This window comes from Eutrema salsugineum, unplaced genomic scaffold (genome assembly GCF_000478725.1).
Source record: "Eutrema salsugineum unplaced genomic scaffold, Eutsalg1_0 scaffold_13, whole genome shotgun sequence".
Lineage (NCBI taxonomy): Eukaryota > Viridiplantae > Streptophyta > Magnoliopsida > Brassicales > Brassicaceae > Eutrema > Eutrema salsugineum.
This window is the reverse complement of record NW_006256885.1, coordinates 8,533,632-8,559,896: the sequence shown is the minus strand read 5'-3', so window position 1 is coordinate 8,559,896 and position 26,265 is coordinate 8,533,632. Positions and strand designations below refer to the sequence as shown.

The 26,265-nt window shown below is 35.0% G+C and overlaps 5 protein-coding genes across 6 annotated transcripts; 2 read left to right on the top strand and 3 right to left on the bottom strand.

The window, feature by feature from the left end:
* Window positions 1-5,546: 5,546 nt before the first annotated feature.
* LOC18024912 (mediator of RNA polymerase II transcription subunit 7a) lies at window positions 5,547-7,133 on the bottom strand. The gene is made up of 6 exons (XM_006408216.2): window positions 7,015-7,133; window positions 6,641-6,779; window positions 6,497-6,566; window positions 6,075-6,241; window positions 5,920-5,993; window positions 5,547-5,752 (listed from the first exon to the last, which is right to left on the bottom strand). The coding sequence occupies exons 2-6, from the start codon at window positions 6,773-6,775 to the stop codon at window positions 5,692-5,694; spliced, it is 507 nt and encodes a 168-aa protein (XP_006408279.1). The 5' UTR covers window positions 6,776-6,779; window positions 7,015-7,133; the 3' UTR covers window positions 5,547-5,691.
* A 470-nt stretch (window positions 7,134-7,603) lies between these two features.
* LOC18024911 (peroxidase 28) lies at window positions 7,604-9,347 on the bottom strand. The gene is made up of 3 exons (XM_006408215.2): window positions 9,144-9,347; window positions 8,199-8,665; window positions 7,604-8,096 (listed from the first exon to the last, which is right to left on the bottom strand). Exons 1-3 carry the CDS (start codon window positions 9,345-9,347, stop codon window positions 7,805-7,807), a joined length of 963 nt encoding a protein of 320 aa, XP_006408278.1. The 3' UTR covers window positions 7,604-7,804.
* A 4,082-nt stretch (window positions 9,348-13,429) lies between these two features.
* On the top strand, window positions 13,430-16,738 carry LOC18024910 (protein QUIRKY). Its single transcript, XM_006408214.2, has one exon. The coding sequence runs from the start codon at window positions 13,547-13,549 to the stop codon at window positions 16,634-16,636; it is 3,090 nt and encodes a 1,029-aa protein (XP_006408277.1). The 5' UTR covers window positions 13,430-13,546; the 3' UTR covers window positions 16,637-16,738.
* Window positions 16,739-17,309: 571 nt separating this feature from the next.
* LOC18024909 (beta-glucuronosyltransferase GlcAT14A) lies at window positions 17,310-19,632 on the bottom strand. Of its 2 annotated transcripts, XM_006408213.2 has the most exons (4): window positions 19,114-19,632; window positions 18,579-18,654; window positions 18,282-18,397; window positions 17,310-17,877 (listed from the first exon to the last, which is right to left on the bottom strand). In XM_006408213.2, exons 1-4 carry the CDS (start codon window positions 19,604-19,606, stop codon window positions 17,432-17,434), a joined length of 1,131 nt encoding a protein of 376 aa, XP_006408276.1. In that variant the 5' UTR covers window positions 19,607-19,632; the 3' UTR covers window positions 17,310-17,431. The 2 variants fall into 2 exon arrangements, with proteins under 2 accessions (XP_006408276.1, XP_024015233.1); XM_024159465.1 differs by lacking the exon at window positions 18,282-18,397 and having other exon boundaries at window positions 17,667-17,877.
* Window positions 19,633-24,279: 4,647 nt separating this feature from the next.
* On the top strand, window positions 24,280-26,181 carry LOC18024908 (protein PNS1). The gene is made up of 3 exons (XM_006408212.2): window positions 24,280-24,414; window positions 24,618-25,766; window positions 25,876-26,181. Exons 1-3 carry the CDS (start codon window positions 24,313-24,315, stop codon window positions 26,065-26,067), a joined length of 1,443 nt encoding a protein of 480 aa, XP_006408275.1. The 5' UTR covers window positions 24,280-24,312; the 3' UTR covers window positions 26,068-26,181.
* The last annotated feature ends 84 nt before the right edge of the window (window positions 26,182-26,265 follow it).

Sequence of the window (26,265 nt, the reverse complement as noted above, 5' to 3'; positions counted from 1 at the left end):
TGTTTGTTGTTTTATGAGTGGACATATTATCCAAAAATCTCCAGGTTCGCCTCATATATTTAGAGAATTGGCTACATGCATACATGCAAATACGAGTATTGGTCACACACAAAAAACGAGTATGATGAAAAAAATAAATAAATACGAGTGTGGGTTTGGCTACCCGTACCCGAGACAACATAGTATATAATTTTTTTTTAATTATGTTATATTATATACATATTAACAAAATTATTATTAGTTCAACGAAAGATTAATAGGAAAAAGGTGAGGAAATTTATTGACGTAGGCGACTAGTCGTAGATAGGAACGTATGTAGATACAATATCTCTAGAGGTATATATATATATATACATGTAAAAATATCTGTCAAGAAGTCATAGAAAACAGGCACAAAAAGGTTTGTAAAAGAACAAAGAACTGGGTAAGCTATTGAAGACAAGCAATACCCAGTTGTATCAAATCAATATGATCCAGAGAAAAAATCTCAGATCTGCAGAATCTCCACCCCTTTTTACATAATTTTGTAAGGAAAATAACACGGTCTGTATCATATGCTATCCTCTGTAATGAATAGCATATGTGAAAAATAAAATTATTCTATAATCGTAATGCGCTAAAAAAGGTTTAACATTACCCATAAAGAAAAATAGAAAATACAAATTATCATAAAAGTCAAAAAACCTCATTGTGTTTTTTGTTGTTGTTGTTGATAAATCGCGACGCTTCAACTATTTATATGTATAGAAAAATTGAGGATATATAGACGCTTCGGTCTAGCCGAGGATATACATATTTGTTTTGTTATTGAAGTTGTCTCAGATTGGCATGTGATAAATCCCAAAATGAAAAAAAAATCAACGCCTTTTCTAAACGAGAATCGAACTAGAGATTTTAGAAAGCATAACTTTTGGAAGATTTTTAAAAGGCCACTAGTCCAACATTTATCTGGTGATGATATATTTCTATGTTACCGCACAAATTCTTCCTTCGGTTTTGTCTGGCCGAGGATATATTTCTATATATGTTCATCCACGAAACATACTTGCGCTCAGAATAAATCATATCAAGCGACCGCAAAAGAAATGACATCATCATACATGCCCACAGCAACAGTTCGGTAGTAATATAGTGTTTTTGTTATATAAATGCTAATTGGCATTTTCTATCAAGTTGGTATATAAAACATTTTTTAGTTTTTGTCTCGTAGATTTTTTTTTTTTGTTTTTGATAAAATTAAAGGGTTTCTATAAGCTTATATACATATGGATTCAGGGGGACACCGACCAACATGTGGTTATGCTTTTAGGGTACAAGTGTGAGTCTCTTTTGTTTGTTTATCAACGTGTGAGTAATAATAATTGTGTTTCACCCGCCCACATAAAATCCACTTCTTTTGGTTAATGTCCACGCACAAAAGAAAAACCTTTGTTGCTAAAGTGATAAATTGTCTACAGAGACTTAATCTTTTGGAAACATGCAATTATTACTGTTGGATATTTAATACTATAGTTTAATAGGTAATTCATCTATTTTACCGTTTATCTGTTCGGCATTGTTTCAATTTATCGGGTATTTCCGGATAGACTGTGATTCATCTCTTCCTTTATTATCGTTTCAACTTTATTGTAAATTTTGTTTTATTTAAGTTTTCAAGAAAACTCTATATACGGATAATTAATTCAATCGAAATTGAGTGGACATTACGATGAACTACGTTAGACATGCAAGAATATATTTTGTCGAGAAACCTGATCATCGTATGATTTTTCGGATGCTATGATTGTAAAGTCCCTGTCGAAACCATATATATTTATATATGGAGCTCCCACACCCATTCTCAATATCCTCATATGAAAGTTAGTGTCCTACTTAGTAAAATTTAAAGATTTTCAGTATTACAAGTTTTACAAGGTTACTCACTAACTCTTTAGTTGGGGTATTAAAACATGAAACTGACAGCTGGTGGTAATACAAAGATAGAGTTAGAGTGCTACTTAGTGAAATTTATAAGATTTTTCAATGAGTATTACAATTTTTGCAAGGTTACTCAGTAATTGTTTTTAATTGGGGTATTGAAACAAGAAACTGACAGCTGGTGGTAATACAAAAATATAGTAGCCAATTTTTGTTATTAGAGATACACTATAAAATGTGCACTAAAAGTTTTGAAAAATTAAACAGTCGAAACATTAGATACTGAAAATCTTTAGATAATTAGAACAGAGTCTAGGATTTGGAGTAAGCAAGAACTTTGGATTTTGACTTAATTAAGAGAGAGAGAGAGAGAGAGAGAGAGAGAGAGAGAGAGATAAACCCTAGTTTAGCATATACTATCTCTGTGGTCCTGAAATTCTCAACTCTTGTAAGACTTTAGACTTTTTTTTCCTTTTTTAGACTTCCAGACTTTGTTCGTCTCAAAATCATAGATATATATGTGGTCCTGCTCTGTGACATGTACGGACTATATACTTACATGATGAATAGTATGTCTTTGTGTATCAGATGATAGATTCCGATGATGACGTAATATATATGTCTTTGTATAATACATCGGTTTTTTGGGATTATAACCTTGGACTTAATTATGTCCAAAAGAAAATACTCTAGGTCATATGTAAAACTATGAGAATATGAGGACTTTCGAAAAAAGAAAATGAGGAGCTTTCGAAAAGTTCTAGTTTTTACGGGTTGTCGACGATAGCATATGTATATACATTACATATCAATATATGAAGACTTTTTCTTCTTAATATTTCTTTTTGCCTTATAATATTACTTCATTTCAAAACTATAGCATTTTAGAATTAATATTGTATATATTTTAAGACTATCTTTACTTCCCTTATTAATAAGATGAGTATATATACTATTTTGAGAATGAGTTTCTTCGCATCTAACATGTCCTGCTTCCTTGATAGCTAGCCTCTGCTTCTACAAATATATCTCCTTTTCTGAATGCCTTACCCAAAAAATTCTTTATTAGATTGGAGGAATACAAAAATATTTTATGCTACAATTAAGAAAGAAAAAGGTGAGATAAATGCAGATAAATCACAACTACGTTTTTTCAACTGATCATAATGGTTTACTCAATATTTTCGTATTAAACTCATAGTTCTCATCATAATACTATTAACGACGTAGCGAAGAATTTTTTTTCGAGTGGTTAACAAAAATATTTACGAGCCCTGCGTTCTATATACATTGTATTGTCGAAAAGACGAAAACCTAAGTTCATTACTAACGGAGCTAGCTGACATATAGAATTGAGTTTTGTGGATTTGTCCAGTGAACTTGCAGACCACTACTTTACCAAAAAAAAAAAATGGAGACCACTTAAGGAGATATTTAAAAAGAAAAGGCCAGGAAAAGGACAAAAAGAAAAGGGAGGAAGGGAACAAAAAAACTACAATATAGAACATTAATTTTCGACCAAACAATGCAGTCATTATTTATTAATAATTACATGCATGTATCCTGACAGAAATAAAGAATCATCATCTCTCTAGTTCTCTCTTTAATTTTCCATATTTTAAAGAATGCAAACAAAATATCGATCTCCATGTTCTGTTAATTTTTTGTGAAGATAAAATTGTTTCAAGGAATTCGATAACCTTATAGATAATATCACATAATAAAAACCATCTCACATATTCATAGCGTACTACTACTACTATATCCGGTTCAAAATACATGTCATTATATTTTTTTATTTTTTCACATTTTTTTAATAGAAATTTTTAAAAAATTTCAGTTTTATATTTCTTATTTTATTTTATTAACTGCAGAAATAGTTTTCTATGTATATGAATATATAATATACATAATAAAAAATGTAATATTTTCATAAAGCCAATATTTATTATAACGCAGAGGTAATGTCTATTGCAATTTTTCAATTAGTTCAAATATTCATTTCGATTTGATGTCAGTAATTTAACGGTAAGTTATTTGGCCATCTAAAAAGAATAATTTTCAAAGTTCTATATTCAAGCATCAACAACAGATCGAGCTGATAATTTCTACGCTGATTTACTATCCAGAGAAATTATATATACGTAAATTTTAGTTTGATTGAGCCAAAAAAGTCAAGATTCATCTAAAATATCTGCCAATATTTTTTGTTATGAAATTTCTTTCCTATATCCATAAACCATAAAGGAAAATTGCTACATTTTAACTAAAAATGCCAAATAACATATGGTCTCTTGGAGTTTAGAAAACGTCGACTTAACTAATTTCCATTTACAACAACAGCAAATGGGTTTGGTGCAAAACACATACTAAAGATACGGCGCAAGTGAATTTAAAATCAAATATCTGCAGTTTTTAATTAAAACAAAACTTCTTAAGCTGTTCAAGTGACTCTGATGTGTGCCGCACTTGAATACTTCGCCATCACAAAAAGAGCCAAAAGGCTAAAGCTCTAATCTTTTAATTTACTTAAACTAATAAAACTATGTAATGATCAATTAATAACTATATATGTTCAGTTTATTTGAAATTCTAATTACGTGCTAAAGTTATAATTAATCATCATTAGCCGGCACTATGTTTGGCCTCTGTGAAGACAGATGGCACTGTCGTTGTGAAAAGGACATGTGAGCTAAACAAAGACAACATCTTTCCTAATGTCACACACGAGCACAAAACATCACTATCCATTTTTATTTTATCACTGTTATTGTCATTAGATTCTAATTAATCCATTTTTTCCTACTTCTGTACGCGTGTGTAAGTGTCTAATAAGGGAATATTAGAGACGCTTTACAGCACCCTATTTTCACTAATTATGTAATGCCCGTAAAAGGAGAGAGTCGATTTGAAGTCCTATAATCTCATTAAAAAAGTGTTATATGTGGTACTGCCTTAGTAAGACTTATTTGTCGGATCGAAACTTTACTTATTATATTTAGTTTTAAAAAAAAAGAACTTTATTGTTCAAATACTATATCAAGTTTTAAGTGCACTCCCCAAAAGTACAGCCTTATTTTTAAAAATAGCTGCATAGTACAAACTACTCTATACATGATAAATAGTTAGTCCGAACATTAATACTTTAATAGTACGAATTCATAGGGCATTCTCGTCAATTATAGCATGATAAGGTATACCCTGTAAAATAAGAAAATAATAATGTATGAGTTCTAGGAATTATATTCGAATGTTCATGTCCATTCTGGGTCCGTTCCAAAAAATAGAGTGTTCATAGAAGAGTAACATTAGAATATGAATATTGACTTCTAATGAGGCCGATTAAAGCAAGACAAAGTAATGAGGCCCATTAAAAGGTTGTATTACGATTTCTGGTGGTGTACTTTAGGCCCATAATTCGTTTTCAGTCTACGAGAGTCAACAGGTATTGTAGCTGGTAGAGTAATAGTCAGATAACATAATTTTTTTACCAAACTATGAATGAAGCTGAACTTATTTCGAGTTGCTAAGTCAGCCGACTGACCCGGTTAAACTGGCCAGATAGATTTAAATAGTAAGTATAATTATTTAAATATATTTTCAATGTAAATGAAGTCAATAACTATAAAGTTTTTTCCTTTTCACAGACAATATTTTGCAAATTTAAAATATTTTATTTCAGAAAATCAAAAGAGCAACGCAAATATATCACAAACCAAAGAGAAAATCAAAAATCCTAGCAAACAGGTGTTACACAAAATGGGTAGAAAACCTTTATTGTCCATCTAAAGTGACGAAAGCATCCTTAAGAAGTCGTTGTGCTTCTTCTCTCCTCCTGCACACAACATATACAACAACACTATTACCAATTCATTGTGCTTTATTTCTGATCTCTAAAAAACATGGAAAGAAAACTACAAACAAGCTTTTGAAGAATCTATATATAGTTTATAGATTGACCTTGATACTATTATGACAGAAAAGTTAAAAGCATATACAAACCTCTTAATGTCCTCCACGGCTTGTTTTCGCTGCTGAATTTGAAGTTCCATAATGTGAATAAGTGTTGCTCTCGCCTGGACACAAGAGAACGATTATAAAAAAAGCATCCGATGAAACATCGTAGTGAAATGAAAAAAAAAAGAGATCTCCTTTACTTGGTGAGGTCTCAAGGAATTGAGAAGGTGATGCAAATTCTTGAAGATTGAAGATATTTCACCAATTCTCTTTGCATATTGAGAAGGTCTCTCAACAAGAACATCGGCTAGCTCCAATATATGTAACTGTAGTTCTCTATTAAGAGAACGGAGTTCTTTCTTGTAATCTGCACAAAGATATTTGGAAACTCTTTAACGAAACAAAGAGAGGCTAGCTAATTTTTAAAGAAGATAAACTTGCTAAAGACTTGACGCTGAGATCAGAAAGAAAGCACCTTTCAGATCAACTATATTAACCAACACATTCATGTAATAAGATTGATTTCCAATTAAGGGGTTAAGCAAAAGCATCCTAATCAATACTAGAAGCTTAAAAGCATTTGCAAATTTCGAGTTTGATTCAGTTTAGAAGAGTGACATACCAACATTTGAATCTTTGGGATAAAGCTGAGGCACTCCTTGCTCTTCTAGGCTCGGAAGAACATCCTCGGTCTGCAACAAAAAGAATTGTAACGAATTGCGAGACGTGAAAATGGGAAATGTGTAGGAAAATTGGGGAATCTCACAGTGTAATTGCCTCCGAAACAAACGTAGGTTCCTTCAACAGGAGGAGGAGGTTCAGGAGCAGAGCTAGGGTTTTCTGAGTAATCCTTGTAGAGTCTGTAATACGGAGGAGGAGGTGGATACGTGGCTGTAGCCATTCTCCTACAGATCCAAAATCACAACAGAGCAAAATTCAGCAAATCGCAGAACTATTCTAACAACACAAGCGGGTAAAATTCAGGAATCGCAACCAAAATATTCCGCGCGAAATTTAGAAGAAGGAGAAAATTCCTAAAATAAATATCCAAAAAATCTTCAACAAAAATGCAGGCAGAAAGAGCATTATCCATAAACATGAGCAGAAATCAAGGCGAAGAGAGAGGAAACAAGATGATACCAGGGACTGATCAAAGGCGATGAATCACAGTTCTTCAGAAGCTCGCTGAGTAAAAAAGATGAAAGGAGTTGAAATTAAATCTATCTTAGTGTGTCGAAAACCAAAAAAAATTCTATCTTAGTGCGTTAGAGAAGAAGATCAACAAAAAAAAGGACTACGAGTATTTTGGGCCGTTTAGTTTCTTATTGGGCTTTTAGCCCATCCCATCCTTAAATTTTTTACAAAAAATGCCACAAATTCCTTAATTTTTGCTGCTACTGGTGAACCGACACTCGGTTTAGTCCGGTTGACACTTGAAATGAATGCAACTTCTTGTAGACTACTTCAATCCTACTTCAAATTTGGAGTAAAATTACTTTCAACCATATTCCATATCTCACTCTAAAATATAACTAAAAATAGAATTACTCCATATATGGAATAAAAAATAAAGTTATTCTATCATTCTATAAATTTTTTTTTTAATCAGAATGGGCCGAAAATGTTATCGAAGTGCTTGAGAATGAAAGAAAACAATATATACGCGGGCACTCCGAAGTTCGTTTGAGCTGATATCAGTTCAAATACATTAAAAATTCACTCAAATAGATGAGGTTCGATCCAAAATAACATATTGCTGTTATTATCAAATCGATTTCGCCAAATCTTATTTTAAACATATACATATACATATATAATTATGTAAACAAGCAATCACCACCATTCACAATTTATCAGAAGCAAAAAAGAAAAAAAATAAGAAAACAATTCAAAAATCAGATTTAGAAACGGGTTAATTAATTAAAGAGCTTTAGTTGAATGCTCTACAATTCCTCCTGATCTCACCGGCTAAACCGGTCAGCACGTCAACGGCTCCCATCTTCACCATTGCAATTGCGAACTGACGTTTGAATAGTTCGTTGTTGACCGCGTATTGAAACACAACACCAGAAGTGGCAGGGTCGGTCGCAAGCCGCTGGTCAAGTAGCAAGACTCCTTTCCTTTCTCTGATCTGAGTGAAGAATAAGTTGTCGAATGAGAATGGCGTCGACTGGTCCAGTGCCGCAAATTGGCTGCCTCCAGCCGAACATGTGTTCCTTAGCCTATTATTATAAGGAATATTCAAGGGAACCATTAATATAGATGTATATGAAATAATATTTTTTCTTCATGATTCCGTAAAACTAAAATATATGTATATGTACCTGCCAGCCAAACCGGGGTCCATAGAGGGGTCGGGCTGTCCGGTTCCTTGGAAATTAGTGAGCCGGTCCACAAAATTACCACAAGAACCGAACCCAACGGTGTGTGCACCCAAAAGAGCCACCGCATCGAAAACGTTCATCCCTTTATTCCCAAAGAACGTAAGCATATCTGGAACGGCGAGGCCTGGTCCGGGGAGGATCCTTTCGGCGTCTATACGGTTTGACACAAAGCCATCACGTCGTCCGGTGGGGACCACGTAGCTCGGTCCTCCACCTAAGAAGACAGAGTCACGTGTGGCGAGCGTGACTATGTCAGAGCACGAGACTATGGAGGGGCATTGAGCCTCGAGAGCCGTCTTTATCTCGTCTATCAGCTCGAACCCTCTCACGCTGCCGTTTGGCCCGGCGATCTTTTCCGGTTCTTGATTCGCCGTCGTTGGGTCTATGAGGAGAGAAGCGTCGCAGCCCTAATTAATCAAGAAACGCCAACGATAATTGTTCTTATGAATAATATTTCATAGATTATTGTCAAAACAGAACTATTACACATATAACAAATTGTTAAATTTTATGCATTTTCAAGTACGTACGTCAAGCCTCAGATATAGCCTTATATTATTTATAATTTTATGGGTTTTTTTTTTCAGAAGAAAAGTAAAACATATGATTTCAAACTTAGTTTTGTATTCTTAAATCAGGTTATCTGTATAAAATTATTGTAAAATGTATTGATGCCTTTTGTATTTAACGGTCAAATTAATTAGTTTAATGAAACTACAGTATGTTGATTTCTTAAAACCAAAAATTATTCAGCTTAAACAAAAAAGAAAATGAATAACTTGATCGAATAATATTTCTGACCTAATTCTCTTTGATTAAATGATCTTCTGATAAATAGAAACATATCAAAACCTAAAAAAAAAGGACGTTTGATGAGATTCATACCTGAACAAAACAGTCGTGAAAATGCATCCGAGTCAAGGCGGCTGTGATGGAAGGGTCACGACCAAACCGCTCGCTGACCAAGTTCTGTATGATAGTCTCTGCATTAGGGCATGATTGGCTATAAAACCCGACCCTGAGCTGAGCTAATGCGGCGGGTAAAATATATAAAACTAGGAGAAGAACATAAATCTTTCCAATCTTCATCTTGGTATTTGGAAAGTATTGCGTCGTAACTGTGTTAATTGGGATGGCTTTTCAGACCTCTAAGATCAACCACTGCTATATATATATACGCCATAAGGGACCGTCTATTTAGAAAATTAATTAAATCGGGAATTAATACATGTTGTATATGTCGAATAGGTCAGTCAAATTTATTTTATATTAAGAAATATAAATCTATATATAAACCTAAAGGCTTACGTACGGAGTACTTTGAAACATTCCGCTGCCTTATTGTATAGTTTTTTTTTTTTTTTTTGGTAAAAACCTTATTCTATAGTTGATTATTTACATACGATATATATCCTGATAACCGAGAATCAATGTAGCTAGGTGGTGTTAAAGATTTATGTTGTGTGGTGAATACAATTTTGATATTTTCTCAGGCAATTGTAATGTACTTTTATACATAGAAATCTTTTTGATGCATTTACATGACTTACTATTTACGTGATTGCAAGCATTGGAAATAATTTTTATTTTGATAAAAAGTATATCTAATTAACAGAGATAACTTTTTATATCAGTAAGGCTCCTTTAAGGAATTCTATAGTAGGTTTTCTCTAAAACCTACTTGTTCTAAGACTTAGACCTTTTGAATTTTTCTTTCAGTTATACGAGATAGACTATAGTTTTAAACAAATCTTGTTACTAGTATATGTTTGATTTAATATTAGTCAACGACACAAAACAATCGGATTTAAACGCGTAAGATGTAACAAGTGTACTAATAAGAAGAAAATAAAGGAGCCATCATCCGATTAAATGTAAATCAACATGGAGTTAATATAATGCAATGCAAAGACTCGTTCTTATTTTTCTAAGATGATTAAAAAAATTAGTTATATTTTCTAAATGAAAAGAGATTATGATAGATTCAAAAATCAAAATGACTTGAAGAAAAAGCAACCTTGGGGTAGAGCCCGTAGAGGATATTGTAATATGATACTTTGATTAGATGGTTTTGAATATATAAGACCAAGGCATATTTCGTAGAGACTTGTGTAAAGAAGTTGTCGTTGCAAACAAAAAATAACCAGGTTGTAATTTTTTATGCCCATTAAAAGTATATTACAGTTACTAAAAATGAGTTTTAAAAAGCCTAGTCTTTGTTTTCTTTAACGCAGTTTATTTCGCTTTCAAGAGATGTTTTCTACAAGAAATTCAATATAGGTATGATGTGTATGTCGGAAATGGTTCACCATCTTTAAGTTATTGCTCAAGTTGATGAATAATGACTCGGACTTTTGTTTCACGTGCATGGCGATATGCTTGCTTATGGACATGATGTTACATACTTACATATATCTTACGCCTTCCCAATATTAATTCTATACATTATATCTAGTTTGTGTTTATACCCATATTAGTTACTACTGAGGCGGTTCAGTTATGGTTTTTTATTAACCATGCACAAACAAAATTAAAAATTATGTAAAATTTCCTAAGTTAGTGTGCGCCACTGTCATCTAAAATTTCAAAGATTTACATTCTCAATTGGGAAAAAAACAAAAAAGTGGACCACTCAAATTCACAGTTTTGAAAATGTATGCTAATGATAAGTGATAACATTGCTGATCTGAAGCCTGCTAGATTAATATACTGGGCTAGGCCTAGTTAAAATCTTTCTACGGGCGCGATCCGACCGATTCAAATCTGACCTGATTGATCCTGTGATTTCGGTTTCGTTTTTGATCCAGAGAAATCCGAATTCAAGTACACAACTCGGAAACCTAACAAAATTCAAAACTCATCATCAATGAAAGCCCATATGAAAACAAACAAAAGAAAAATACTTTCGACAAAGATAAATACCGTTGGAAAAAACATACACCTGACAAAGACGTATGCGAGGCAACATGGAAAACAGTAATATACATTTCAAACTTAAAAAACAAATACATGTAGAAAGTTATAGGACAGGCTTTCTATATTTATTTCTATATATCGTCATTGAAATATCCACTATTTTTCTGTCGCTGGCAAGAAACACGAAAACAAAGCAACGTTCATTTCTGCAGAGGCAACAAGTAAGCAAACTAAAAGTAAAGCAAGTGGGATCTTTGATATTTTAATAATTGATAAGAATACGTACTGTGCCATATTTAAAAAAAAAAAAAACTGATAAAGGTACTATCATCAATCAATTAACAATTAGTAAATATATTAAGGGAAAAACTATAGGTAAAGTTCATCTTCATGCCAAATCATCAAGATTCTCTGATGTTCTTGTTCCGAACATCATTGTTCAAAAAAAAAAAAAAATCTCGATGTACTAAAGTTATTTGCTTTTAAATGAAGACTTCCCCCATTTTCGCCATTTGATTATTTTATTGCTGATTATAAATATATAATTTTAAAACCTATGAAACATAGAAGAGAAATGCTTTAAAAGACTAAAAGCAGACACACTCCGAGAAAGTGAGAAATCAAATTCGTAACTATACTCATTGCTAATTTTTTGTTATGTATTCATGCTTGTATAAAATCTTCATAAAATGTTTATCGAAATTTTAAAAAGCATGTATTTTGATAAGGTATTCGGAAATCACCTACATTATCAGAATATTTTGATAAGATTCGTATGAACTAAGTACTTCCAAAGTTTCACTGAAAACATTATAAAAAGTACTACTACTTATAGTATACACATGTTGACATGAAAGATATGTAAATGTTCAATATGTGTGCCGTGCACGTGCGCGTACTGGAACAAGAACTAACGGCTTCTGATTTATTGGTACTAAACTACTAATATCAGTGATATAACAAGTACATCCAGTTATAGACAGAAAAAAAAACAGTCACATTTTGTGAGAGGGAAACAACAAATTCATGCAATTAACCTTTTCGAGAAAGTACAACTGCAAATTCCTATGCATTATTTTTTCTCAATGCAATTTGCATTTATGTAGGATTCCCCCTATCGAACTACATGAATAATATTTTTACCAGCCATACAAGCAAACATTTCATGTTCACATAATCACGAAACATTTTTGTTTAAGTTTTAAACCTCACATACAATAAGCAATAGTACCAGTATTCTTTTTTTTTTAACGTTTGTATAATTACTAACAAAGATGCTCATTTTGTTTGTGGTTGAAATGTTTATAACAACAAATATATAGTCATGTGAAAAATCTTCTGTATACCAATTCTTCTTGTACAGTTGCATAATTCATAAATGTTAAATAAAATTTAACTATCTCTAAATATACTCGAAAGAGGAAAAAGTACATTCGAATAGTTGGTTTACCACTTAGAAATAACAACCATTCGAATCCTGAACATTACTAAAAGTCTGAAGTGCTTGCAAAGATTTCAACTAAAAATCAGAAATCATGTTTCTATTACTTTCCTTGAAACTGGTATATACTAATACTAATATATATAATTTAATTCGGCGAGGTTACATTAACTAATGCTTAAGGTAAAGCGGAATTCATTAATTAAGACTGAACGTTATAAGTTTATATATAACTCTGTAAATACTGTTTGGTAAGAAAATAATTTGTCATTTTGTTCATGTTCTAACGGGAACTCCCTGCATGATGTGAGTTGTTAGATTTAAGCAAATATCAGCTCATTAATTATCTTTTAACGTTAGAAATCTGTAAACACTTTTATCAAAAAAAAAAAAAAAAATCTGTAAACACGGTTTGATAACAAATCAATTTGTCACTTTGTTCAAGTTTCAATGAGGAGCTCTTTGGTTGAAATGCACGACCACATCACCAGTAACTCCCGATTTCTAAATTGTAGAAAACCTTTAATTAAATTAAACAAATAAAACACAAGACTTTTTCGAAATTAATTAAGTGTTACTCCATTGTTTTCTTTCCTTAACGAATGTGATTACCAGCATCAAGCATGGCGTTCAGAAATACCTGAACTTTAAACAATTTGATTAAAAATAAAATAAGATTTGATTCGTCCTCTTTGTGTTATCTGACGTGTCGTAACTCTACCTCCTACCCTTTTTAAACCCTTCACTCTCGACCGTCAAACACAAACAGTGTTTCTTCACTCAATCACTCTCTCTCTCTCTCTACACAAAAAAAAAGAAAAAGAAAAAATTTCAAATCTTTAGTTCACTCTCTCTCAACAGTCCATTCTTCTTCAGTCGTAAGAAGAAAAAAAAAAACAGATCAGCTACAGTTTTCTTCGAGGAAGAAAAAATGGCGGACAATGTTCTGAGGAAGCTGATCGTAGAGATCTGTAACGCAAGGAATTTGATGCCCAAGGATGGCCAGGGAACGGCGAGTGCCTACGCAATCGTCGATTTCGACGGCCAACGGCGGCGGACAAAAACCAAATTCCGAGATCTGAATCCACAGTGGGACGAAAAGCTCGAGTTTTTCGTTCACGACGCAGCGACTATGGGGGAGGAGATCCTCGAGATCAATCTGTGCAACGACAAGAAGACGGGAAAACGGAGCACATTTCTCGGGAAAGTTAAGATCGCCGGAAACGCGTTCGCAGCGGCCGGATCTGAAACTCTTGTTTATTATCCGCTTGAGAAGAGGAGCGTCTTCTCTCAAATCAAAGGCGAGATCGGATTAAAGGCGTATTACGTCGATGAGAATCCACCGGCGGCGCCAGCAGCGACGGAGCAGAAATCTGAGGCGGAAGCTCAGGCTGCTCCGGCGGCGGAAGATAAGGCGGCGGAGAATCCGAAAGCAGAGGAGGGGAAGAAAGAGGCAGAGGCGACGAAAACAGAGGAGAAGAAGGAAGGAGATAAAAAAGAGGAGGAGAAACCGAAGGAAGAAGCCAAACCGGAGGAGAAAAAAACCGATGCGGCAGCTCCGCCACCGTCACCGTCAAATACAACCGCTAAGCCGCCTGGTGCGGCCGCAACTCCTCCTCCTCCTCCTCCGGCAGAGAATCAAAACCCGCCTCTACCGCAGAAAACAGATGCGGTGACGCAGAAAGAATTAGGAACTAAACCGGAGAACGTAAACCGGCAAGATCTAATCGGAACAGATCTTGAGCTCCCTTCTCTAACCAGAGATCAGAATCGTGGAGGTGGCTACGATCTCGTGGATCGAATGCCGTTTCTATACATCCGTGTTGCTAAGGCGAAGCGAGCGAAAAACGACGGGAGCAATTCGATCTACGCGAAGCTCGTGATGGGAACAACCGGTGTGAAAACCAGAAGCCAAACCGGTAAAGATTGGGATCAAGTGTTTGCTTTCGAGAAGGAGAGCTTAAACTCGAGCTCCCTTGAAGTTTCCGTTTGGGCGGAGGAGAAAGTCGAGAACGAAGATAAAACGACGACGACGACGACCGAGAGTTGTTTGGGAACGGTGTCGTTTGATCTTCAGGAAGTTCCAAAGCGAGTGCCTCCGGATAGTCCTTTGGCTCCTCAATGGTACACATTGGAATCGGAGAAATCTCAGGGGAATGACGTCATGCTCGCCGTCTGGCTCGGGACTCAAGCCGACGAAGCATTTCAAGAGGCTTGGCAATCGGATTCCGGCGGGTTGATTCCGGAGACGAGATCCAAGGTTTACTTATCTCCGAAGCTCTGGTATTTGCGTCTAACGGTCATACAAACACAGGATTTGCAGCTAGCTTCGGGACCCGAACCTAAATCGAAGATCCCCACCACCGAGCTTTATGTGAAAGCTCAGCTCGGTCCTCAAGTCTTCAAAACGGCTAGGACTTCGATCGGACCGTCCGCTTCTTCGTCTGGTTCAGGTAACCCGACTTGGAACGAGGATCTTGTTTTCGTAGCTTCCGAGCCTTTTGAGCCGTTCTTGATTGTGACCGTGGAAGATGTGACGATTGGTCAATCAATTGGTCAGACCAAGATACACATGGGAAGCGTCGAGAGGAGAAATGATGATCGGACGGAACCAAAATCTAGGTGGTTTAATCTAGCCGGCGACGAGAACAAACCGTACTCAGGGAGAATCCACGTCAAAGTATGTCTTGAAGGTGGGTATCACGTGCTGGATGAAGCAGCTCACGTGACGAGCGATGTTCGACCATCTGCTAAACAGCTCGCCAAGCCACCTATTGGTTTGTTGGAAGTGGGTATCCGTGGAGCTACTAATTTACTTCCTGTGAAAACTAGAGACGGTACACGCGGCACCACGGACGCTTACGTGGTTGCTAAGTATGGACCGAAATGGATTCGCACCCGAACGATTCTTGACCGGTTTAATCCACGGTGGAACGAGCAGTACACATGGGATGTTTATGATCCTTGCACGGTCCTTACCATTGGAGTTTTCGACAACGGACGGTACAAGCGTGATGAATCTGGAAAGCAAGGGAGAGATGTACGGGTCGGGAAAGTCCGTGTACGTCTCTCGACTCTCGACATGAACCGCATCTACCTAAATTCCTACACCTTAACCGTAATCCTACCGAGCGGAGCCAAGAAAATGGGAGAAATCGAAATCGCGGTTCGATTCTCATGTCCGTCTTGGCTAAGCATTATACAAGCTTATGTCACACCAATGCTCCCTAGGATGCACTACGTTCGTCCCCTCGGGCCAGCTCAGCAAGATATTTTGCGTCACACGGCTATGCGTATTGTGACCGCTAGACTAGCCCGGTCTGAGCCGCCGTTGGGTCAAGAGGTGGTTCAGTACATGCTTGACACGGACAATCATGTGTGGAGCATGAGAAGAAGCAAAGCAAATTGGTGCCGTGTCATCACGTTTTTGTCACGTGCAGCCACTGTTGCCCGTTGGGTTCACGGGATTCGAACTTGGGTCCACCCACCAACCACCGTGCTCGTTCACTTGCTTCTCGTGGCCATCGTCTTGTGTCCACATTTAGTCCTCCCAACGGTTTTCATGTACGCGTTCTTGATCCTAGCTCTAAGATTCCGTTGTCGTGGCCGAGTCAAAGTCAACAGCGTTGACCCACGCCTCTCTTGCGTTGACTCTGTCGGATCGGACGAGCTCGACGAAGAGTTTGACGGTTTCCCGGCAACGAGACCGCCGGAGATCGTTCGTATAAGGTATGACCGGTTAAGGGCGTTGGCCGGTCGGGCACAGACTTTACTAGGTGACGTGGCGGCTCAAGGGGAGCGTGTTGAGGCGCTCTTCAACTGGAGGGACCCACGCGCCACGTGTATATTCGTGGTGTTTTGTCTTTTGGCGTCGTTTATGTTCTACATCGTTCCGTTTAAAATTTTCGTTTTGGGGTTGGGTTTTTACTACATTCGACATCCGAGGTTTAGAGACGATATGCCTTCCGTTCCGGTCAACTTTTTCCGGCGACTTCCTTCGATGTCCGATCAGATCCTGTGATTCCAGATGCTTGTTTTGTTTTTCTTTAATTTATTTTTGGTCATGTAATCCTTTGAATATTTAATTATTTATTCTTCAATATATCTTCATTATTTTTTTCAATCAAAAGAGGTGGGTCCGTGAGTGGACCTTAATCTCACCAATTGGTTGATAGCTGACCTTTAGTGCTTAGTGGGGCCATGTATTTTAATTAAGAACATTGAAACTTGAAAGAGAAATTCACAGGAAACAAGAAAAGAGAAATCGTATTGATTCGTGGTTTAGGTAACGAAGTTAGTGCGTATGTGACCGTTGCAGCCACGCAGGAGCGCTGCTCTATGAAAAGGATAACTCAAAGTCTCAAACAAACTACGAATTTAAAACGAAAATTATTATAGCCAAGAAGGCTAAGTTAGGGAATTAATAAAACTGACATCCCGCCGGTTTAGTTTAATCGTGTTAAGTTATGCCTTGATGAGAAAATAAGTAATTAACAAACACAATTCATTTAATAACAAAATTAGAACTACGTGTTAATTTATCACATTACTAAAACATATGCTTTTCAGTTTCCGCCAAGATCAAAGATTGGACAAAAGCTTATAAAGTAGTGATACAATCTAGCCCCAGCCCACACTCTAAACATTGTAACGATCTTGGAAGTCCAAAACCAAGTCAACCTAACATTGTATAATCTAAATTTTTTCTGATTTTATTATGAATCATAAAAGATCAAACAACCATAATAAAAAAAATTCCCAAAAAAGAATAAGATCAGAGGCGTGTGTTGATGTAGAGTAGTGTAACTCACACTTCCTATCTACATTGCCTATTGACAAAGTTTTTTCTCAACATAAGCCTCATTAGTAAACTCTTTAACCTCCTAGCCCCCGGACCCGGACCAGGTTTCGACCAACGCTTCCGCTTGTTATTCAGAATCTCTCGGTCTATCCTATTGAGAACCGGGTCATTGTTCTTGAACTTCCTTGCGAATGGTCGGTTGCTCATCACCATCTTTCTGTAATCTCTCGTCCCTAGAGTCTTAGGATGCTGCTTTGGCGGATTGTCCCACGCAATGTAGTGGAGGTCGTGGTTCACAGTCGTGTTCTTGAACTCATCCGAGTTGCATATGAGTGTCTGAAAATAGCCTTCCGGAGATGAAACGAAGTTGGTGTAGTAGAGAAGGAGTGTTCTTGGTAAGTTGTCATAACCTATTATGCAATATTCTGAGAACGGTCTTGATAGGAATGTCCACGCTGAACCTGAAATATGTATATCATTTTTTACATTTCTTTAGTACTAAAGAAAAAGACAGTTTACCAAAGTAAACTTCTAAATTTTATTATTTTTCTTGGCGATTCTAAATAAAACTTTATGCCGCCAAAAATATATTAGGTTTTATGTCTTACTCAACTCAAATCAATCATTACACGCAACAAATTTCTGAGTCTTGAGATATCTACTATATGTAATTGAATCCCTACACGTACTCCTTGATACTCCTAAATTGGTGCCATTAATTTGCACTAGTAACTAGTTAATCTAAGTTTCAAAGTGAAGACGGTAAAATTGGAAGCAAACGCTAGAAACTATCATCGTAAAAACAGCCATTACCATTTAAATAGGTTTTTTTTGTATAGTTAAAAGTGAAAGAAGAAGGGGAAACCTGTGAAGAGCTTGAAAGAAGTAGGGAGGCTTCGCTGTTTAATAACCCACCAAATCTCTGACTTGTTGAGGCTATAAAGCCCTGGATCTATTATTATTGGTTTCCCTCTTTTGTTCCTACACATTTTCTTTTATTATTAATCTACTACTTTACAAAAACAGACTGCTTATTTTTAGATAGTTCAAAATGTTTCTAATAAGCATGTTTCAATAATAGTTATTTTTTCCGAAATAATATAGCATAGCTAGTAGTTTGCTTGTTAATTAAAATACGTAAAAAAGGAAAAAAAACACTAACATTTTCCATCCCAATCGGCTTGTGTGCTGTATGAAGTTGAGATCTCTAGGCAGCTCAGAAAAAGCATAGATCAGATCTGCATTCATTTAATAGATTATAAAAATTCAAAATAGTTACATCAAGAGACACACCATTATCAACATACAGTACAAATATAACAATTAACAACATAGAATTATCCTAAGCAGAACATTCATGTATCACACAAAACGATCCTAACCATAACATTCTTATCATAATTCCAAAATCCAAACTAAAATGGACAATATATGATGAATAATTATATAAGTCTAGAAGCAAATAAGCAACATATTATAGACTTAACTTAATATAGATAACCAGATTATGTCGGAAATATCAATGTATATGTCGATCCTTAACTGTTCATTCATATATCACACAAATCTAGATCGGCTAAATCTGACTTTCCAAATATAAATATGTCAAATTTATAACTCATCATCAGTTTAAAAGCAAACAAGAAACATTTTGATAAACAATCAGGAAAATGAATCCGGTAATTCACTCACCGTACCGTCTTGTGTGACGAGAGGATAATCAGAAGCACTGAGATTAATGAACCAATCCCACCGACAACACCTCAAGAGCAACGCCATTGCGTGAAGCGTCGTCGCGAGCATCGTTGGTCCTCTGTAAGTCACCAGATTCGGTTTTCCGACGATCATCACATTACCCTCCGCCTGAAACAGAGGCTCTCCGGCCACGAACCGGGCCATCTCCAAATGCTCCTCCTCGGGCGCCTCGAGGTCTAGGTGTATCAAATAGTGGTTTCTGCGGTGGTATAGAGATCGTAGGAGGCGTTTGAGTTTTCCGGTGTCGCCTTTGGAGGCGGAGATTAGGTAGGCGAAACAGGGGAGTGTAGAGTTGGGTTTTTGGTCGGATTCGAGGGGTAAAATAGGGATTTTCGAGGAAGTGAAGAGAGTTGTAGTTGTCGGGAGAATATAGAGGAATGAGAAGAGAAGAGAGATTAGTAAGAAGGAGATCATCAACAGTTTCTTCATCGCCATTTTGTCTCTCTGTAAATTTTCTTGGAATCTCTTTGGAGAAGAGAGAGAGAGAGAGAGAGTTGTATTGTGTTGATTAATGACGGACTAGTTTGTTAAATCACAAAGATACCCTTTTATTTATATTTCTTTCTGTTAGCATCCGTCGATTTAAGAATTGTGTCTGAAAGCACACAAATTCCGTAACCAATACTAGAAATCAAAAGATCACAACCGATTATATATTTAAATATCACATACGTGTTTTGCTATTTACTTTGTAAAGTCTGGTGAACTTAAAATTCATACTCGAAGTAGTCATATTCATTTATGGGACTGTTGGTACTTCCAATAGTTTGAAAGATGATTGTCACCAAACTTGACATAAACATTGATTAACAAATCAATTTAAGCAAAACCAAAACAAAAAATAAATTCTGTTAATTTAGAAGTATTGAATTTTTTTTGTTTTCACTAAACATATAGATTTAGTCATGATTTTTAACCCGACAATAACCCAAAAAAAAAATTAATAAGTTTGATTTTGATGTACTATATATCATCAAGTGTAATATCATTTTAAAGTTCAGACAAAACTAGATTGAAAGAGTAAGAAGATCTAAAAAGATTGCAAGATTGGGTTCCTTGCTTTAAAGCCAAGTCCTCCACCTGTCCTAGTTCTCTCACATTCTTGCACATGTTTTAGATCTTCAAACTCGCACTCACGTAAATATACTATATTGCCTTATATAGCGGGTATCATTTTGGAATTTGTTTTTTCCTGGATAATGGCTTTATTATTATTATTATTATTTTTTTGTAACATGGGTTATTGGTTTAATATTTTGGGATTTCCGATTTCATAGGTTGTATTTTCAAATCTTCTATTATATAATAGGAGAGTTTTCTCTCCATCTAGGGTGTCCACATCAGCAAACTCATAAATTTTAACATTAAAACATATTTAAGAGGTGCATTCATGTATATTTGTATTTATTATTAATATATTTAGTATTATTAATAATTAAAGAAAATTGTAATACTAACTCGATTAAAACTATATAGATTTTATTACAAAATATATATTATTTAACTGAAAAAAGATAGAGAAAATGATGATAGTTAAAGAAATTAAAAATTGCTGAAAAAGAATAAAAAATAGAAGAAAGAAGAGAAATCAAAATATATTAAATAATATGTAAATGAAGACTAAACAATATCAGAAAAAAAAGAAGATGTAGAAGTCGAAAACCATAAAGAAAAATTTGAAAAAAAAACACAAGAAGAAGAAGAATATGAAACTAATGAAGATAAATTTTAGAAAATACGAAAACAAAGACGTTAAAAATAAAAAAAAAGAACATAAGATGAAGATAACAAACTATGAGAATATGAAGATAGAGAATGAGAAAAATATAATAAAAAAGAAAAAAAAAAGATATATACATATGATGAATTAACTATTCAACAGTTCTAAATAATAACAGATTAAAAATAAAATTTTGCACAACGCACGAAGTCTAAATTAAAAAAATAAAAATAATGTTTATAAAAAGGTAATTATAATCACACAATAGTGATTAGATAAAATATAAAACCACACAAAAATTAATAGCATAATTAAAAGAAATTTGATCTTATATAAAAACAATAATAAGAATACCTAACAGAACACAAACATTATTAACACAATGCAAACATAAAAAAACATCTATTAAATTAAGAAAAAAAATTATCAAATAAATTGTATTTTAAATTAAGTACATAAAACAAATAAAAACACAAATATGAATTAAAACCCGCGAAGCGTGGACTCAACTCTAGTTATTTGATAACTAGAAAGTACAGTTGTTAGATTTGGTGGATTTGGTGGATGATGTCCTAATGTCTATAATCCTGTTTTTGGGTCTTAGTAAAATCGTATTCTCTCTTTTCTTTTGTCGGCGATTCTTACTAAATTCAAATGCCATTAAGTTCATAAAATATTTAGTCAGAATAAAATCAAATGCCATTTAGTTCGGATGTGGGCTAAGACTAGATTTTACTAAGATTTATTTTTAAGAAGCAGACATTTTCATCTATACTTCATTTTCTTCTTATTTTAGATGTAGATTGTAGAAAATGATCAATTTGATTTATTTATTCTTTCACTTTGTTTTCATATCGAATTATTTGGAGCAACTTAGTTCGGCACAAGTCAAGCTTTTCTGTTAAAATGCACGGGTCGGGTATATGTTTCAAGATGTCAATCTAGAATCCACTATCTTCTTGACATGTACTCTGGTTGTTCGTGTTTGGACCAAACCGTTTAGTTAACCAGAGGAAAAAAAAAAACTTATATGAGTTTTGAGTTGAGTTCTGATGTAACTTGTTTCTACACCCCGATAGAGGTCCATTAAAGCCCATATAAAATGTTGTTTTTCAAAAACATTATATTTGACGTTGTCAAAGATACCAACGTAATCAAATTTTTAAGATATCTATCTAATTCATTTTATTTAATTACAGTTTCGTATAGAGGCACATAAAAGACTAACGTGTGGGTGTAGATTTCCGTGTGATAGCGCCATAGCGGATACATTGATTTTATGATTTTAGTCTGATTTGTTGTCATTTCTATAAATAATTAATGTTGTTACCACTTTGATTACTGGGAGATTTGCCATCAAAACAAAAAGAACTTCCCAGCCATTCAGCCATTCTCTAGTTATCAACCAATCACAACCACAATGTTTTAGATTTGTATATATATACTTAATATTACAGATATAGTTTTGACATATAACCTCTTTTGTCATTTCGTAACGATCACATGCATCAACGTAACTAATTTTTCCAATGTCATTTACATTTCTGAAGTTTGAAATTTCCTCTATGAACATATTTCAATTTACTTACTGATGTTAAAAAAAACGCAACACGTAAGTCTAGTTATGGATCTCATACTCGCTATAAGATCTATTAACTTTGATCACATTTTATTTTCAAACTCACTTCTTTCTAACGACAATTGAAAGTATATATAATTAGCTAGCTCAACTGAAATTGCATATTCCCACGAACTTCCGGCACTTCATGTCCACTACCTTGAGTAGAAGTGTAGTAGAGATTCTACAAAAAATTGGAACCAAATTCATACTATCATCAAGGAATCATAGATACGGTATATAAAAGCTCACTCATAATTATTGTCAAATGAAAAAAATGTTAGAGTTGGTAAATATTACGAATTCCACTTAACCTAATTTGTCTTTTTGGTTTAGGTATTGATGATTTGTTTGTTTTTGAGTATCGGAGTAAGCAATCCATCTCGACCAACCTCACCATCAAAACTATTCTCTAATAATTAATATTTTTTTTATTTGTCCTTATCTCAGTCATTTCATAGAGAGCATAGACATTCAGTTATTTTTTTTTGGAATTAGAATTAAATTAAGAGTGACATGATTTAAGAAACCAAAATTTTGTCAGAAAACAACACAATAAACATAGTTATAATTAAAGAAGTCGAAAAACTCAGTTAAAGACAAGTTTAAATTAAAAACACGTAAACCTTTATTCTAATTGACTTTGTTAGTTATTCTAATTGACTGTAGCTACACCTTTCTCATAAATATTTGTATTTTGTTACGAATTTCTTAGCCATAAACATTGAAAAAAGGAAAAATATTTATTTATAGCAAGACCGTGAATGATATATATTAAATGTCGATGCTTATCCTCTCACGCCAAAAAGTAACAACAAAAGGCATAAAGCTAGGAAAGAACAGAAATTAGATAGAAGTTGAACTGAACTAACGTATTTCTTTTGACTACTCACTTCTTTTCCCCTTTGAAATTTCGTTTATTGCTACAAATGACTTTAAAATATCACTTTTGTAATCTAAGTCTACAGGTAAAATCAACCAAAACAGGGATACGATTTAATTATCTATATATCAGATGTTGCAGAGTTTGTTTGATTGTTTCCTTCAAAATTAAAATTGATGTTATTCATGTTTGGAATTCCTTCATGTTTCCATCTCCAAATGTAAAATTCACGGGAATGTTGAAACATACCAAGTCAGCAAAGGTTACCTGTCATCATTTGCCATGTCATCAAACACGTCAGCAAAATGATACTTGGATTGGATTCAAGAAAGTTGACAGAGACCAAAGTGTAGACGGGAATTTTATTAAATAAAGTATAAATTAGAAAAATTCGACTTATTTAGACCTTAACTTACTGATCAACTTATTAATTTTAGAGTACCTTTCTTACGATGATGAGTAGGTAGCCAAGATGAACCTACATGTATCAATAATACCAAAATAAACCTAACAAAAACAAAACTAAATGAGTTTGTATAACACATTTCCATATTTCGTGGAGTATGAAAGACCAAAAGAAAACAATAAAATTACAGATTTTGATTAATAACTTGGGGGTGATCAGGAATTGAGGATACTTTAGAGTAAAAAGTCAAAACAATAATAAGTGTAAATTACTTTAAAGGTGGAGTAAGTCAATGTGATGGAATAAAGTATGTGTATTTAATATTCGAAATTAATCTAATAAACATCAGTGTTTCCCAAAAAAAAAAAAATTCTAATAAAACATCAACAAAATGATTCGGATATTAGAGAACTTCTTAATATATATATATATATATACACAGAATGATGATTGATGAAGATGGTTAAGGGGAACTTGGGTTCCAAGTAACTTTCCTGGCAAATACAACGCAGGTATGCCTATACCAACAAGCAACGGCCACGCCTCTCGCGTGCAGATTCAAGAACCAAGAACAAGATCTCCTCTTCCTCCTTCGTCTTCTCCAATCGCCTTCAAGGTCTTTCTCTCCCTCGAATCAACAACCACGAAACTCTTTGCTTGATCTCTCTAACTTCTCTGCTTCTCTCTTTCTTTATCATAAACTTCATCTCTTCCTATCACTCTCTCTGCGTTCTATGGTGATTTTTGCACCGAATTCACATTTATCACCTTCGAATATCCATTGATGAGAGACCAAATTGTTTTTTTTTTTTTTTGCAGGAACAACAAGGTAGACCACCTCCAGCCGCACAACAAACAATAGCCGGAAAACTCTCTAGAAATCTCTTCAAGGGTATCCTCTTCTCACAACTAACCTTAATCTCACTTTTGGTGATCGTTCTCACCATTCGCGGTCTCATCTTAGCAAGTTCACATCATTTCCACCCCAAGAAATGGTACCCTCCTTTACTAGCCTCTGTAGCTGTCTCAGGAGTTGCATCTTTGGCCTGGCAATGCATCTTTATCTACAATCCACCAAGAGCAGTCAAAGCAACGTTCTGGCTTACCCCAATACTCACTTGCTCGGTCGGTATATTGCTTGTTCTGATTGGCTCGGCGGTAGATGCAGGGATCGGTGCTGTTTTTGTGCTTTTCGCCATCACGCAGTCTCTGTATGGTTGCTGGATCACTCCGAGGCTTGAATACACCGATAAGATATTATCTCTTTCCACAGCTTTTCCACCTGCAAGAACCAGAGAAGTAGTCAGTTTATCAATCCTTGTAAGTGTGGTTTACTCTGGTTTCTTGGTGACTGGAATCGGAGGGGCAACTTCCACTAGAACAAATCTAGACCTCTTGTTTGTCTCCGTAATCTTGATAAGCTTGGCATGGACGATGCAAGTTCTCAAGAATGTACAACAAGTTGCGATTTCGCGGGCGAGGTATGTGAACTTTGCACATGGAGAAGATATGGACGCTTGGGGTGCTTTCCGTGTCACTGTGAAACACTTGATTGGAAGCATCTGCATTGGCTCGACACTTGTTCCAATCATCGTACTCATCAGAGGATCGATCAGAAGCGTTAATCTAATGTCAGGGAGCAGCGACGAGGTCATGTATTCAGGTGCAGATTGCTTCTCCACCATTGCCAACAAGCTTATCACATATGGAAACAGATGTGGCTTTGTACATGTGGGAACCTATGATAAAGGGTTCGTGGAGGCTTCGAGTGATACCTGGAAGAAGCTGAGAAGTACAGTTGGGTTGGAGAAACTGATTGATTCAGATCTCACTAGCTCCCTGTGCTTCCTCAGTGCGGTTTCTGTTGGAGCTGTCTCTTCATTAACTGCAGGCATATGGGTGTTGTTAATCCACAAGGACTATGCCTTGGAAGTGACACTCTATGCTTTCATAATTGGATATTTCGTGGTAATATATCTGATTCTAAAAGGCCACTAAAAGACGAAGAAAAAGAACCAAAATGACTTAAGTAGCTTATGTTGTGTTACCTGTTTTTTTGTGTGTGTTTTTTTCACAGGGAAGGGTGGCTTTGGCGTGGATACAGGCCTGTGTCTTGGCTTACTATGTAGCTTATTCTGAAGATCCTCAGAGCATGCGGTTTGACGGTACAATTCCAAATCGTATTCAGCGTCTTCAACTGTTAAGTGCTCGCCGAGATAACAGGGAGCTTGAGGTGGGTAGAGACAGAGATGATACTGATAACTGTTGATGAGATTCGTTACAAACATGTAAAGCAAAGCAAAACAATGATTAGTACTTTGTTTTTTTTCTTTCTTCAAGCTACAATTAGATTCTATTGATAGGAAATTTTAGATTCAAAGTGTTCATATGCCAAAACTCCAGCTAAAGACTGAATGTGCATGCATACTCTTTAGACTTAACTCACGAAAAGCTCTATCTTTTCAAT